Raw genomic sequence first — 17,270 nt, 5'->3', positions numbered from 1 at the left:
CTTTACCCCCTACTGACCAGAGACAGACAGATATTTAAATTTCTTCTCTCGACTCTGCTGTTTCTGCTGCTAACTATGCTAATTAAAGAACGTTATTTAAATATGCACAATCAATTGTAAAGCTGAAGTAACTTGTTGGCGAAGAAGCAGAAATTTTATCCTGTCAAGGCTATTTCTTTTATATGGCATACATATATCTTGTAGCTATCTCTAATTACACTTCTTGTATCTTGTTAAAAATTCCGGATAAGTAACTACTTAAGTCAAAAGCCTGCAAATTGCTTTGAACTCTTAATGACTATCAAGTGTACTATTTGAATAAAAGATACAGCATTTTACGTAAAACAGGGGCTTCTAAGCTCTTAATTTTAATTTTATAATGAAAAAAGAAAACACCAATGCAACAGCACAAACACATAGAAAAAAGAAGACAGAAGGAGAAAAGGAAGACTGTTTTCCTACATTAGTAATGAATATAGATCAGTACTTAAATGAGGTCTTAATCCTACTCATCCATACAATTACATAGGTCAAACACCAGAGCCATACAGAATCAACCATAAAGAATAATCCATGGACAGGCAGTTGTGTCGTAAGTAAGTACAAGTCGTCATTTACCAAATATTAAAAACAGTAAAAAAAGACAAATAATTCAGAGGCAACAACCCAACACAAGGGCTCATCAGGAGAATACACACTTGCCTATAGGGTTTCGGCACTTTGGCACTTTAAATTCCCTACCCAGGCAAGTGGCGTGTCTACCATAAATTCCCTATGGTATCCCCGTGCTAGGTATCACCAGCTCTTTCTGTCCCTTGGACCTATTTTAGGTTAATTCACAGCTGAAGACTACCATTTCTAAGATTTTTCCTTTGGTTGTAAAGATATTATTAAGATTTTAGGGTAGCACCACGCTTCGTCAGTGTTGCCACTTGTCCTCCTGAAATCCCATTTTTCTAAAAAAAATGTTAGGCCTACCCCCTATTCAAATTATCAAATTGAATATCCCTTTACCCCTGAGCTAACTCTCCTGAACCTCTTTGTTTAAAACATAGTTTAACTCCACTGGTTTATTTTGGCGACACCAATCCTCAGATTTATTTCGTGTTTTCGGTTGAGGGGTCTTTGGGTTGTTTTCAGGGGGTCACTAGTTTACGTCTCTGCGAAAATTATTGAGAGGGCATTGGGGGGGATTATATATATATATATATATATATATATATATATATATATATATATATATATATATATATATATATATATATATATATATATATATATATATATATATAGTGGTCAAGTTCTTTAATTAGCATCAAAATAGATTTTTTTTATACCTTTTCTTGTTTCTTTCTTCTCCAAATTTTATTACTCTTTTCGTTTGATTTACGTCATAAATATATTATATCTGATCTAACAGTTTGTGGTAACGAACTATAATTAAGGAGCGACCCGGCTCAATAGTAACCGAAACTCTTAAAAAAAACCGAATTTTGATACCAATAGATACATAAAAAGAATCGGATTATTATGCTGATTTTAAATATACCAATTTCCATCATGTTTAGTCCTTCTCATCAAAAGTTACGGGCCGGAGAAAAATTGCCTTATTTTCGAAAAAAAGGGGAAACAACCTGTAAAAGTCGTAGAATCCTAATGAAAATCACACCATCAGGTTCAGCGTATCAGAAAACCATACTGTAGAGGTTTCAAGCTCCTATATGCAAGAATGTGAATTTTTTTATTTTTTGCCAGAAGAAAGATCACGCATGCGTGTTTATTTGTTTTTTTTTGGCAGGGGTGATTTTATCGACCCAATAGTCTTTGAATGTCTCAAGAGGGCTCATTCAAACGGAGAAAAAGTTTTAGTGCCCTTTTTAAGTTACCAAAATAATTGGAGGGTAACTTGGTCTCCTCCAACGCTCATTTTTCCCAAAGTCACCGGATCAAAACTTTTAGATAGCCATTTTGTTCAGCATTGTCGAAAAATCCAATAATTTTGTCTCTGAGGATGACTTAATTCTCCACAGTCCCTGGGGAAAATGTTCATTGTTTACATATAGTATTGGTTATTGGGAAGTATACAGACATTTTCAAGGAGGATTTTATGTGGTGGAGCGAGGGGTTGGAGGGAGAAGTTTTGCTAGGGGGATCTTTCCATGGAGGAATTTTTAATGGGGGAAGAGAATTTTCCATGAAGTGGGACAGGGTTTCCCTGCATTATTTAAAAAACGATCAGAAGTTAAATAAAATAACAAGATTTTCCCACTGAAAGTAAGAAGCAACATTAAAACTTAAAACAAACCAAAATTATTGCATATATGAGGGGGTTTGCTCCTCGTCAATAGCCTACTTCCCTCTTTACGCTAAAGTTTTTTTGTTTGTTGTTTTTTTTTTTTTTGGGGGGGGGGGGGGGTCAAATTCTCAAACATATAGAGAAACCAAGGTGAATTAAACGAACATATACGTCTATGTTTCACTCTACGTTCAATCGTCTACGTTCTATGTCTACGTTCTACGTCTACGTTCTACGTCTACGTTCTACGTTCTACGTCTACGTCTACGTTCAATCGGTTGGAAGAGTAAATAATACAGCATGAATTTGCCTGTGATTAAACTGCACCATGGTGGTAGATACTAATGTCCCCCCTTATCACTCCTCTTGATTTTCTTACTTGATTTAAAAAAAATTAATATTTTTTTTGGTGTTTTCATTGAAAAATGTCTTTTTTTATTTAAAAAAGAATAAAAAATTACCCAACACCCTCTAGATATTGAAATAAAAAATTTTCAGTAAGAACAAATTATCAGAGCATGATCATCTTCTCGTTTAAGGAGTTAGACATACAATTTAAAAAATTTCGAGGGGTTGATAACCTAAGTGTTGTTGTAAATATTAGAAAAATAAGATTTGGTTAATTTACAGGCAGATGTATCTATGTAACATATTTTATCACCTTTTGACCCAAGGAGGATCATAGGATTGAGAGAAACAAATAATTTGACCACTTCTCCCTTTCAAAGATCATAAATATGTAGAACAGAAACATTTAGTAATATTTAGTATGATACGTTTCCTGCCCTGGTAACATTTCTATAAAAGCGGCCATGTTTTGTATTTAACGATTTTACCATCATAGAACAATTAACAAAACATATTTGTTTATGCAAGGAGGCCCACCGCAAAATTATGAGGAGAAATAAGGTTGTGTGCTACTCTAGCCTTGTGCATTCTCGTTCTCGTAAAAAAAAAAAAAAAAAAAAAAAAAAAAAAAAAAAAAAAAAAAAAAAAAAAAAAAAAAAAAACACCCGTACTACTCAAGGCCTATCCAGGTGGGTTATTTGGTTTGAATCCTTCCCCTCCCTGAAATTTTTTTCAACTCGTAAAAACGCAACAAAAATACGTAAAACAAATGTTCATGTATTTTTGAAGTTTTTCTCTGTATACCCTCCCCCCCCCCCCAAAAAAAAAAATCCTGGAAGCACTCTTGATACTCCTACTAAAAACTCACTGTATTTTTAAGCCCCTCGTGGCTAACATACAGGGATGTCAAAAGCCAAGGCCAGGACTCAAGTAAAAAGTTGTTCCCGCAAAAATTAAAAAAAAATAAATCAGAAAATTACGATGCTTCTTAAGCAAAAACAAGACAAAAAACAAATGCAGTTTATATTTCTTGCTCAAACTTGTTAATAGTCGACTTGATTTTTCTCAATTTTTCCTAAGTGAGAAAAATCAGTCACATTAAAAAAAGGAAAATTATTTAGAACGCAATTTTTGCACTAAACAAAAGAAAAACTCATCTTGGCCCCTCTTAAGGTTCTGTACCCAAAGGCCCCTCTCTTCCACAAGACAAAAAACAAATGCAGTTTATATTTCTTGCTCAAACTTGTTAATAGTCGACTTGATTTTTCTTAATTTTTCCTAAGTGAGAAAAATCAGTCACATTAAAAAAAAAGGAAAATTATTTAGAACGTAATTTTTGCACTAAACAAAAAAAAACTCATCTTGGCCCCTCTTAAGGTTCTGTCCCCAAAGGCCCCTCTCTTCCACACAACCGCACTCGACAGTTCTTTTAACGCACAGGTAAAGATCTCTATCCCAAATTGTTCAAAGCTCCTGTTTTGTAAATGTTACTGGAAACCCTAGAAAATTTTAAGCTAATTTTAAACTTGGATATGTTCAAAACAAGTGTTCTTTATAATTTAACCTTTATTCAAATTATTCTTTTATTTTAGTGAACGAAAAATTTAGTTATGTTGCAACAAGGCATACATAATTTTTTTCCCATAATTTCACAGTATTTTCGCAGTCCGATTTTGATGAGTCCTCCAAAACATAGATTCCATCATCAATGCAGTTTCTACGGGGAGGTGGGGGAAGGGAGGTCTGTTATCATTTGACCCCCATAATTTTTGTAAGATTTGTAAAAAAAAGTAACAAAAAATCATTTAACCAAATTTTCGCTGTGTTTTGTAATGTTTCTTGTAAACCCCTCCCCCCTTAAAAAAAAACTCCCGAGCAAAAATCCTGGATACACCTTTGCCCACCATGATGGACCATTCTTAGCAACTTACTTACTTCCAGCAGGACCAGCACTTTTCCGCTTCTCCTGGTATCTGAAATTCAGACGTTTCATAGGGATTTTTTTAAGTGTTAGTTTCCCAGACTCACCTGCGACTGCTCTTAGGGTCACCAATCCTAGGGGGCAAAATTTTCAGATAATTCGCCTGTTTTTGTTTTCTTCGATTTATTTATCATCCCACCAATAGTGTGATACATAAGAATAAGTTCTTGTTTTATTGCCTGGAATTACAGTCAAAAGAGTTCAAGGAACCATACACCAAAAAAATATTTGCAGGAGAGTCAAGGGATTGTTGCGTACAGACAGGGATGTCACTCAGATTAAAAAGTGCACGACAGGCCCATTAGTCACAACTCTAGGATGTGCCCACTTCCAGAATTCACGAACACAAGGTGACACGCGCAAAGCGTGGCAGGAGTGTACCAAGCATGACAGAAACTGTGCTAAGTGGGCAGAAATGTGTGGCATGCATGGCTTTCTGATATGTAATTCAGGTGGCGGAGAGTGGGTTCCCCCTGGTCATAACCAGTGTTGATTAGTAGTTCTTAAAAACTGAGAATTTAGAAAATAATAACACATGGGATGGAATAAAAACCCACGGCAAATCCATTTGAAAGAAGAATCCATAGTAGCATAAACAAAGTCGACAGCCCCATGGTAAAATCTATGGCCGTGGCAACCAAATTATAGGTCTTTGCTTCTAATACCAAATATACTATAAACTTCCACCTTTGATAATGCTTAAAGAATAAAATAATATTAGTAATGGTTAGGGGGAGGGATGGTTGCATAAAATGCGTTGCTATGGCCCTCGATCCTTAAAATCCTTAAATTCCAGTCTGATCATGAGCATCTGGCTTTCCTCACTTTGGTCAAAAGACAAAGGTTTCGCATATCATCAATGAGCATTAAATCATAATTTTAGTCACGAAAAGTAAAAAAAAAAATAATAAACGGCTATGATTCAGTAGCGAAAAGCAAAAATTGTCTAAGTCATACTTATACGGTACATCAATTTTTCTTCACAGAAATAATGGCGAATCTGGTCAGTACCGGAAAAGCGATTTGATGATATAGGAAATTGATGCTTAATAATTGTTTGCACAGGAGCTTCTTAATTTTGACTTGGAAGTTACTACTTTCAAGCTCGAATTGCAACCCTGTTATGGGAGCAAGACCGTATCCATGAGAAGGAGGTAACAGGGTTTGAACATCCCCCCCCTAAAAAAAAATTAACTCGTAAGAACGTTAAAAAAAGTATATAAACAAATTTCTGATGGGTTTTTTAAAGTTTTTTAATGTCCCATAAAAATAGTCCCCTTTCCAGTAAAATCCTGGATACGCCCTTGTATTGGGTTAATAGGAAGTGTCAATAAAATAGCTCTGAAATGGTACCGTATGGGCATTTTCGGTTGACATTTCGGATTCTCATATTGAGAATCTAGTCATCAAATTGATTTCGATTCACAATGCTGACAAGCAGATTTACCTTTAATAGTAAAATCCACGACTTTTTTTCAATCCAGAGCTATGGATTTGAATTGTCAAATATAGGGAAAATTCAAATCCATGAAACGTGTGTGCATCTTGCGTTGTTCTAGAAGGTGGAAAATTATTTTTGTTTTAGGAAATTATACAGCTTCCTTTCTTTTTTCTAATCTTATGATGTGTGATTTTATATTTGACACAGTTTTCCTTGATACTACTACTACTAACAACTCAATGCAGCACCAAGGCGCCTGGGGCTGACACAGCTGCAAACAAAATCTCTATCTCAATCTAATCAAAGTTTTCAGCTTTACACCCTCCCAAGACGTTCCAGTTTCATTTAAATCCTTTTCTTGCAACCCCCTCCGCAACAATCGATCCACTCCATCTGAGTTCCAATTTTTTAGTGAGGGGAGGGAGAGCTTTAGGTAGAATAATAAAAACGAGAAATATTTAAAATGAATTTCCCGAAATTCCAAATAAAAACGGTTAATAGATTTCCGCTGTAACAAAATCCCCCAATGGGGCTTTTTGACTAATCAAATATTGCGCAAAGGAGCGATTTCTTTTCACAATACCGTTGGAGGGATTTTTTTTTTACAAGTTAGACCGTAAGTTTTTTTTTTTTTTTTTTTTTTTTTTTTTTTTTTTTTTTTTTTTTTTTTTTTTTTTTTTTTTTTTTTTTACAACCCCGTGATCAAAAGCAAGAATCTGGATTCCAAAGCGAAAACGCCAAGCGTTGACAATTCAGTTTTGTTATGTGACTTACATGCTTTCTGGATTGTCAAAGTAACACTTACGACAAACTTATTCCGAATACGAATCCGATCGTGCAAACTGGAAAACGGCGGTTTCAGTTGCGGATCGTTTTCACCAACAACGTTGCTCAACAAAACCTTTGTTGGTCGCTAGAACACGATTACTGATCAACGGTGTCTTGCCAGAACAGAGTGTTGATAAACAATGTTGACCAACAATGTCGCCAGAAAAGGTATTTAGATGGTTGCTGGATTATACTATTCAATTGTCAAAATGACACTTACCGACAAACTCATTCCGAATCCGAATCCGGTCGTGCAAATTGGTAGTCGAAATGATCAAACAATTGATGAATGCAATTAGAGCTGCTTTATATTCATTGGTTTGAGCGTTTTTCAACTCTTTCAGAATAACAGAGAAACGGTATCTTTCGCTATGCTTCGTCTAGAATAAAAGATATACCATTAAATAACAGGAATACACTCTAAACATGGTTCGGGCTTAGGAGGTCTCGAGGGGGCGCCTACTTTCAGAAACCTCGTGCACCAGATGTGCTTCCCAAGCGTGGAGATGTACAACAAGCGGCGGAAAGTGTCCAAAATAACAGGAATACACTATACACATGATTCGAATTTAGGGAGTCTCAAGGGAGCAACTACTTTCAGAACATAAACCAGGTGGCGCGTGCCAAATGTGGTGAAAACTAAACCAAACGTGACAGAAAGAAGTGGCACACGTGGCATTCTGAAATTTACGACAAGTGGCGGAAAGTGAGCACCCTCTCGAGGTTTCAGGGTTCTCGGGGTTTCTCTGGGTTCGGGATTTCACACATCCTCCCTGTCTACCTTCCCCGTAATTCTCCAAGAGCCCATTTTGGAGGTGATATGATCTGAGCAAATTTGTCTGAACTTTTAGGTCACGCCATTGACCCCCAGTCCCAATCTAAATGATCAGTGACTCCGGGGACCAAGCCCCCAGCATTAAGGACATAGGGTTGCAAGTCCATCGTACTAGCCACTCGTCTAGGACTGTTTTAAGCTATTGGGATGGAAGTAACTGAAAAAGATATTTTAGGTCCCTGTTGAGCACTAAGTGAACGTTTTTTTCTTTTAATTGCGTTTTTTACATTTTAGGGAAGGGCAGGAGGGTCAGACCTAGACTCCCCCGGAGTAACTTAAAGAAAAACATATGCGACCACTGAAGAGCTCCACAATTAAAAATCCAAATTCTTACAGCGTGTTGATCTAGATGGAGACACTTAGGTATGACATAGGCAAGACCCTTACGAATAGGTAAGAGAAGTATGAATCCACAGATTAGATGTACTACAGCTATTAACATTAAGTCGTAGGGCAAATCACTTAATTTTGGCTTCTAGTACTGTGACCTAGTATTTATCGAGTTCATCACTGTTTTTTATTTCTTCTTTAACGGAAAGGCATAGAAAAGCTGTTAGGTACAGTTTTCTTAGACAAATGCCAAGGAGTCGTTGTCCTTCTTGGAAAATGTGCAGTTTTTGGAGAGGCTGGACAAAGAAACTAGATCAGTTTACTATCAACAAGGACTCCACATTTTAAAGGGAATTTAAGTCTTTGAAAATTTAATCTTACGGCCATTTTACAATAACATTTATATAGGCCCTTTGTGCCAAATTCGTACACAAGAATAGATATCGTCAAGTGTGTCACACTCAAAAAAGGAAAAAACTATAACAACTATACGCAAAGAAAAATTTTAGGATAAATCATGAATCTCAAATTAAAGACAAAGTTCGAAGAATGTGCATTTAAAGGAAGTGGGACACCCGCTAAAAGCGCTGCGACCTTGACGAAGTTGCAACATAAAATTTAGCATGTCCAAGACTTTTATACTAGAGATTCCTAGTTCCTAAATGCAAAAACACGAAATTTTGCAGTTTTCCCGAATTTTTTTTCAGCCGAGATAGTATCCAGGTAGGTGTTGCAGAATGTCAAGGGGGGGGGGTCATTCAAATGGAAATTAAAAAATTTCATCGCCATTTTAAGTAGCAAAAGAGTTGTGGCTCAAGAATGTGTCAATTTCAGCCATTCAGTACCGTAAAACAAAAATGGCTCAAACAGGGCTGAAACGTTATCAAGCGGAGATTACTATACACTAGAGACAATATAAAGTTAAATATAAGTATGATACATTATACTATATTATAAACACTAGAGGTAACTATAATAACATGTTAAGAACTATAAAGACCGTGACTAAATAATAGCGACCAATTTTGGCCCACGGGTTCTTTCTTAGACACCTTTGCCTGATAAAACTTCATCTAGTGACGGTGTTTGGCTATCTACCTTAAGAAAAGTGGTAGGTAGTATCTTGAAGAATGAAGACAATAGTCTTTTATATTGCATTTCTGAAAACAAGGTTGCCGAAGGGGGTAGTATATCACTTTGTGTAAACTGGAATGATAAAGCAAAGTTGCCACAATTTTTTCATAAAAAGTATCCTAAGCAAAACCACTATTCTGCTTACTGTTTTTAAACCAAAACTTTGACTCCTCCATAGACTAAGTCTAGTTTCTGTATACCTATCCACCGTATTCGTAAAGCTTAAAGCCTAATATGTCTTAAGCTTTTTATTACATTTAACCTCAGGTTATGAAAAACAAAAGTAGGGAGCCTTATCAAAATAGGTAGTAATGCATTCACATGGCAATCCTGCCCGGTGCACGGTTGCCTGCAGAGGCAGACGCTAAACTAGATGAGCTTGGAGGTGAATGAAATAGAAAGGGATGCAGCGAGGGAAGAGGGGTTAGAGGTAAAGTCATACATCACTGGGACAAAATTATCGAGGGTCGCCTATTTCTAAGATCAAGAAAAAAATTGGCACGCATGGTGGAGGTGTCCCATGCGTGGCGCGGAGAGGCAAGTGGTGGCAGAAGTTTGCCGTGTATAGCAGAATCTATGGTGCCCACAATTAATACAACGTAGTGGGAGTCTGCAGCCATGTATATATATATATATATATATATATATATATATATATATATATATATATATATATATATATATATATATATATATATATATATATATATATATATATATATATATATATATATATATATATATACACATAAATATATATATATATATATATATATATATATATATATATATATATATATATATATATATATATATATAAAATATATTTAAAAATATATATATATATATATATATATATATATATATATATATATATATATATATATATATATATATATATATGTATATATATATATGTGTATATATATGTGTATATATATATGTGTATATATATATATATATATATATATATATATATATATATATATATATATATATATATATATATATATATATATATATATATATATATATATATATATATATATATATAAGTTCCTTACTTTATACTGCTCCAATACTTCTAGACTTCTAGTATAGCCTTCCGCGTTGTAGACACATAGAGCAGACAGGAGCTCAAGAACTTGTTTTTTGACGATAACATTCTCTGTGTCCAATGCTGAAAAAAAAAAAGGAAATAAGTTCTTAGCAAGATACTATCTTCCCGTATCAAAAGTATAAACTGAGTGAAGTACAAGCGAATCAGTAAAAATGAATTAAAATTTCAGTAGAGAAGTTTGTTCTGCTTGATCTGAGAAAGACCGGTTTTTCTGTCTACAATCGGCTATAATTCAGCTTAGTCTGAGTGAGAAAAACTATAATGCAGGTATATTTTAATTAGATATTTAATATGTAGAAGTGATTAGATTAGGTATTTAATATAATGCGTTCTGGGAAGCCTGCTTTATATAATTCGTGTTTGTAACTTTCATCATTTTGTTACTTAAGTCTTATATTTTCATCATATTTTGGTATATTTCATTATGATTGACCTAACTTCACTTCTTGAGTGTATTCAGGATAATACAGAAATACCATATTTTTGAACGACCATCGCCGATCAAACAGTTCGGGGCAACGAGCTGTAAGTAAGGAGCGACCAGTTTCAATAGTAACCGAAACTATAAAAAAAGGAATTTTGATACCAATAATTATATGAAAAGAATTGGATTTTCAGGTTGATTTAAAATTCATTAGTTGATTTTCATTTATTTTTGTCTTACGCGTAAAAGGTTATGAGCCTGAGAAAATTCGCCTGTTTAAAAAAGGGGTTAACACCTTAAAATCCCACCATCAGATTCAGCGTATCAGAGAACCCTACTGTAGAGGTTTCAAGCTCCAATCTGCAAAAATGTGGAATTTTGCATTTTTTGCCACAAGAATTTTTTCCAGTGGTCATCATATCGAGTGTCGACCCAGTGGGCCTAGAACTATGTAAGAGGGCTTATTCTAACAGAAATTAAAATTTTTAGTGCCCTTTTTAAGTGACCAAAAAAATTGGAGGGCAATTAGGCCCCGTACTACGCTACTTTTCCCAAAACCATCCGATCAAAATGTTGAGATAGCTGTTTTGTTCAGCAAAGTTGAAAGCCAAATAACTATGTCTTTGGAGATAACATGACCCCCCTCAGCCCCTGGGGAAATGTCTAAGTTATAAAATTTGCCTATTGTTTACATATAGCATTTGCTATTCGGAAGTATGCATATATTTTTCAAGTGGGGAGAGTAGGACGAGTTTTCTGCTAGGGGTGGGGTTTGCACGGGTAGAATTTACCAAGGAGATGGATGTTTCCAGGGGGTGAACTTTTCATGGTAGATTTTACACTGGGGGAATTCGCCAGAATTTTTATACGAAATTTCTTTATATGTTTTGCTTTCTTTTTACCGACTCAATTTTACGCGTGGACATGTTAAGGATAATTGTCAAGGGTAAATTTTCACCAGGATTGAATTGTCCAGAGGATATTTCCATGGGGAGAGGGATTTTTTCGCCAGATTTTCAGGCGCTATTTAAAAAATGATGAAAAAAAAACATTTGAAAAAAAGCTATTTAAAGAAATTCAAAAAAACAACAACAGTTTTTTCAGCTCAAAAGTAAGAAGCAACATTAAAACTTAAGACGAATAGAAATTATTACGTATACGAGGAGGCTCCCCCTCCTCAACAACTTGCTCTTTACGCTGAAGTTTAAATAGTGTCCCAATTCTTTAAAAACAACTCCTGAAAGACAAGGGTCATTTAATTAGAACAACAAGTAACTTTTTTAAATGTGTCAAAAAACTTTATCGAGGTGTTGAGGAGGGGTAAACCCCCTCATACACCAAATAATTTCTGCTAGTTTCAAGTTTTAATGTTGCTCCTTGCTTTAAGCTGAAAAAAAACTCGTTTTTTTATTCATTTAATATATAGAGCGACACCAATTTACGTTCATTAGTTGCAGGGAACGTAGAGAACATTTAAGGGTATAGCAGAATATAACAAAGTAGCCTACTTCCGTATTATATGGTACACACTCGAGAATTTGTATCACGAAGATCAGAAAATAACCGGTTTTTACGGTATTTATACTAGACAACTAGCTTCGGCTTGGTGGAATAATCTATATTGTAGCTATATTTTAAATAAATATTTAGTTGGTATTTTGATTAAGTTAGGTCATAAATTTAACATAATGCGGTCTAGGCGGCCACCTTCCATCATTCTAAGTTGTAGTTTTCATAATTTAATTAATAAAATATTATATTTTCATCATATATTGTTTTATTTCATTAGCATTCACCGAACTTTATTTCTTGAGTGTGTACCGTATAATACGGAAGTACCTTCAGTTATATTTATATTTCAGTTATAAGTTATAATACCTTTTCCCCACAGAACCTTTTTACATAATCTTTTTCCAGAATTGTATAAAAATGAATCATTTCATTTGTTATCTGGCCAATAACATCGCGAACTAATATATAGAATGGGGCTGATTTGTTTACATTCGATTGAAGTCGGTATAGCATACATTTACGGATGGGGAGATTCTAGCACCAGAATCTCAACCCCAAACACAAAATTTCCTGTCCTGTTGTTGAAATGATACCTGCAATCAGTATAAATTACCGTATGTGTCTGGGATATGGAGATATACTCAGAACTGTTTAGTGTATTTTAAGCGACCAAAAGGCTAAGAATTCCAGAAAAAATAGAAATAATTAAAAATTACTTTTATATTTTTGGATTCTTATAGAATTCATCATTGGCCCCCGATCGCCATTGCACTTCCTGGCTCAAGGGCCAAGGAACTAAGATCAGCACCTCTGGTAGGGACTGTAAAGTCTAATGCCGTATTCTTTACCTTTTTTCTATAGAATTCGTCGAAACAAGTATCAAACAATCTGAATTCAGGTTTGGTTAGGAAACTGATAATGAAAACATTAAACTGATAAAAAGCAAACATTAAACTGAAAAAATGAAACCATTAAACTTATAATAAAAACAAGATAAATATAACAATTTAATTCTAAGTCCAAAAAGATGTTACATACTACCCATTTGAATTTTTTTTTAATTCGGTACCGTCAAGAATCCATACAAAGAACAATTGCCCCTTCTCTTAGAGGACAAAAATGTACACAAATAAAAATAAAAATGCACAATAATTGGAATGTAGGCTATATCCTATAGTCCTTCCAATAATTTTATTTTACTTTATCAATGTATAATTTTTTTCAAATCTATCTCTCTCTCTTACTATATATATATATATATATATATATATATATATATATATATATATATATATATATATATATATATATATATATATATATATATATATATATATATATATCAGGCCAGAAAACAAAACAAAAAAAAAATATCAGGTGAAGCAAATCTGTATAAACTTTTCAAAAGATAACGGTTTAAAAAAAAAAAAACGCCACGAAAGCCTTCCTTAGTTTCCTTAAATATAATTACCTTATTTTTAAAAACCATTTCCCCGGGTTAAATTACCTTCTGTGTATAGGAATGCTGCACACCTAAAATGGTTTCCTCTGCCCAAACACTGACCGCGTCGGTAACCTTCTTAGTTTTAATAATGCGTATATATGAACAACACAATTAGTAAAGAATTTCTTAAATATTGCTAGAGGCCTTTTGGTTCTCTATATAGTGGACAACTATAAGTAGTAGAAACTCAGAGTGTTAGAAACTCAATTCACCAGAAAATTCTCCACCATTTTTTACTCCTATATCCACTCCAACTACTTATCATACTAAAATTCTTGATAAACAGAGAGGTTACTTCTAAAAAGTGTTGTGACTCAAAAATTCTTGTTCTTTTTACTGGCTTAACATTTCTCACAGAATAACCAATCAGGTCTTAAAAAACAGAGCTCTTTGTCTTTCCAGAAATTGCAGTTCCTCGTCATTCTAGATTTGTTCCTCAGTCTCTATCTTATTAAATGAGGAATAATTGTAGCCTATATGCGTATATATTCGTGTATATTCTGTCTTGAAAATGGCACTATATTGTTTTTCCTGAAAATTGGCCAACTAGCATTTTCCGATGTGAAAAAAAAACCTAGATAGGTCATGATTTTGGGAAAACTTGTTAACACCTTAATCAATCGTCCACTGACTGAAACAAAAGACCCTGCAATTAGACAACTGCCAATCTGAAGGGTGACAATTGGTTCCTGTCTTTACAAGGGTGATTGAATGGCAATCAACCCATTATTACTCCAAATCGTTCCGACTTGGGTTAATCAAATTTATATGCAGCGAATTTGTATGCAGGAGATTTCAGACATTAGAAGGTGTTGATGACAATTTTTAGGAAGATTATAACTTCGATATTGTTTGTTTTTAAGAAAAATTATATTTTTTAGGATAATTGTAAATTCGGTATTGTTTGTTTTTAACAATATTCTTTAGGACAATTGTAACTTCGATATTGTTTGTTTTAAGGAAAAATAATATATTTTTGAATAATTGTAACTTCGATATTGTTTGCTTTCCGGTTAAAAAAAAAATATCTAGAAAAGTAACAACTTCAAGAAAATTTTGGAAAGATTTAATTTTGGAAAGACATTTATAATATGATTGACGTCATAAATACTTGGAATGGTTATAATAAATTTTTGCTGAAGTTGAGCGTCTGTATATATTAAAAAATTTTTATACATCAAAAATTTTTTCATTAAAAACAAGTTTTTTTTAAAAAAAAGTTTATATATTAAAAAGTTTTATATATTAAAAAATTATATATTAAAAAGTTTTTTAACAATATATTAAAAAACACTACAATTTAATTTGATTGTCGATAGTGTAGAATAATTTCTCGGTATAGATATGCAAAGAAGTTTGCCGAGTAAAGTAAACGAAATTAAATAAATAAAATGAAATTAAAGTTCTTAAAAAACTGTCTTTCTATTCACTGAGCAAATCTCTATCCCCTAGTACACCATCAAAAGGCGGGGGTATTTTGTTTCCCTTTCTCATTAACGCTTAAGTAAAAGTGGTATTTGCTTAAGACATTACGTCACAAAATAAAGCAATAGAATCAAAGCATTCTTTTTAGTAATAAATTATAGGACAGTAACCTCTCTTATTCCCATTGATATTACCTTGTTAAATGGGATATTGATATGGGATATTGTCAGTATTGCAAAATAGTCTGAAGCATGTCAGCTTCATTCAAAATATAGATTTCAGTGAATCTTTCCCGTAAATTTTGGCATTACATTATGGCCTTAATAAGTGAAGTGGACATAGACACTAAGTAACTCAGAAGAGAACTCTAAAAATTCTTTTTAGACATTTATTACTGCATACATAGATCATTTTTGTCAAAAACTGAATGTACTTGTTAAATAGATTAAACACACCCAAGAAGTGAAGTTAGGTTAATTCTAATAAAACAATAGGGCTATATAATATTATGGGCTATTTATTTGCACATTAGGGGGTGGGCAAATTATTTGGACAGCACCCCTAGCCTAACCCTCTCCCCAGTGCGCAAATATAGAGCCCAAATTATACAGGTATAATGCATTCTATTACCCGTCACACGTCTTTGTTGCTATGAAACCGGCTTTCTGAGATCTAACGTAAGCGTAATTTTTGAGTGGGTTTCGTTTAATTAACAAGTACCAAATTGAATTACAATTTTCTTAATTTTTGTAACATATTTTTTTGCTAGTTTCAGCTTGTCCAATTTAAGAAATTAGATTTTACTTTCACTGTTCACGGTACTTAAAGATTGGAGACGATCTCAAATTGAAATATTTGTAAACAGTAGCTTCCATCGCTCGACCCCAAAATGCATTTTGACTAATTGAGATGGGAGTGGCACAGACTTTTCGTTAAAAAAGTGTTGAACGGAAACTGCACCTTAAGCCAGCATTTTGTGTAAGAGCACGGTTTCGCGTGGTCATAAATATGATAATTCTGGTCGTAAAGTGTGTTTTACTACTAAGACACGACTTTTTCAAAGATAACAGACAAACAAACCCAACAGGTCACCAAGTCTTCACCAAATGGTTGCACCTCTGAGCACCCCGTATGGCAAACACAGAATTGCACTTAAAAACTGCTGCAGTTTCGTAAAGGTCGCAAATTAATCATACTTAATCTCTCTCCTTTCTCATTCTTCCCCTCCCATGTCACTCTTTCTCTTCTTCTGCTTTTTGATTAATTACATGTTGAAGAAATTATATTTTAATCCTTGGATTTCACACTTTCCAGGGGGCCCTGGAAATTGGCGTTTTCAATCGAATTTGTTGGTTGGTCTTAGAGATATTAATACATGTTGGTATTCACAGCTGAAATAAGAATTTGTTGGTTGGTCTTAGAGATATTAATACATGTTGGTATTCACAGTTGAAATAAGGCCGTATGGGGCGCTAGGTAGGCAAATCGCAAATCTTCATTAATACGATAGATATAACAGACATTTTATTTTAACAACGAAGACCTAGGATAATGGAGGCTTGCGGCCACCTTGGATAGACCTTTCAGTCTAACTTGTTGGAGCTACATCTAGATAAGTATGCAACATAACAAGGCACGTAGGGTTGATTTTCTTCGGTGAGGGGATAGAAGGGAATGAACCAAAACTTAGGGGGCAAGCAACTTAGGAAAGATGAAAAAGTCATTGAATATCATGAAAAATACAAGACAATATAGAGTAAAAACAGGTGGTCTGAAAATTACAAGCCATGTGCACCTGACGATACTACCAAAATTGTTGACTAAATACAAAATATAGGTCATTAGCCTGACGTCCTTGGGCTAAAATATTTTTTTTCAAAATTGGGCCGAAACTTATTCCTTGATGTCCTTGCTTCAAATAAGAATTTGATTTTAGTTGAATTATAATTAACTCTGGGCATCCTATATTGAAGTCAATGCTAGCACATTGATTATTTTGGTGCTGGTACTTTTTGGTTCAGTGGGAAGACTTATAAAGCTTATCGCTACGATTTGAACTTTTAAAAGCCATGTCGGCCCAGTTCTGAAAGCT

At 34.0% G+C, this 17,270-nt stretch overlaps 1 protein-coding gene across 3 annotated transcripts in view; it reads right to left on the bottom strand.

The window, feature by feature from the left end:
- Positions 1-17,270, bottom strand: part of LOC136038838 (FH2 domain-containing protein 1-like) — a 129,086-nt gene that overhangs the window by 69,326 nt on the left and 42,490 nt on the right. For all 3 annotated transcript variants that reach the window (XM_065722249.1, XM_065722251.1, XM_065722250.1), the window contains exons 3-4: positions 10,258-10,373; positions 7,115-7,274 (exon numbers count right to left, since the gene is read on the bottom strand). In XM_065722249.1, the coding sequence (XP_065578321.1) occupies positions 7,115-7,274; positions 10,258-10,373 (276 nt within the window). The remainder of the gene's footprint in view (positions 1-7,114; positions 7,275-10,257; positions 10,374-17,270) is intronic.

This window comes from Artemia franciscana, chromosome 18, assembly GCF_032884065.1.
Source record: "Artemia franciscana chromosome 18, ASM3288406v1, whole genome shotgun sequence".
In the NCBI taxonomy this organism is placed as follows: Eukaryota; Metazoa; Arthropoda; class Branchiopoda; order Anostraca; family Artemiidae; genus Artemia; species Artemia franciscana.
Note: the sequence above shows the minus strand (reverse complement) of the source record. Positions and strands in the feature narration are given on the sequence as shown.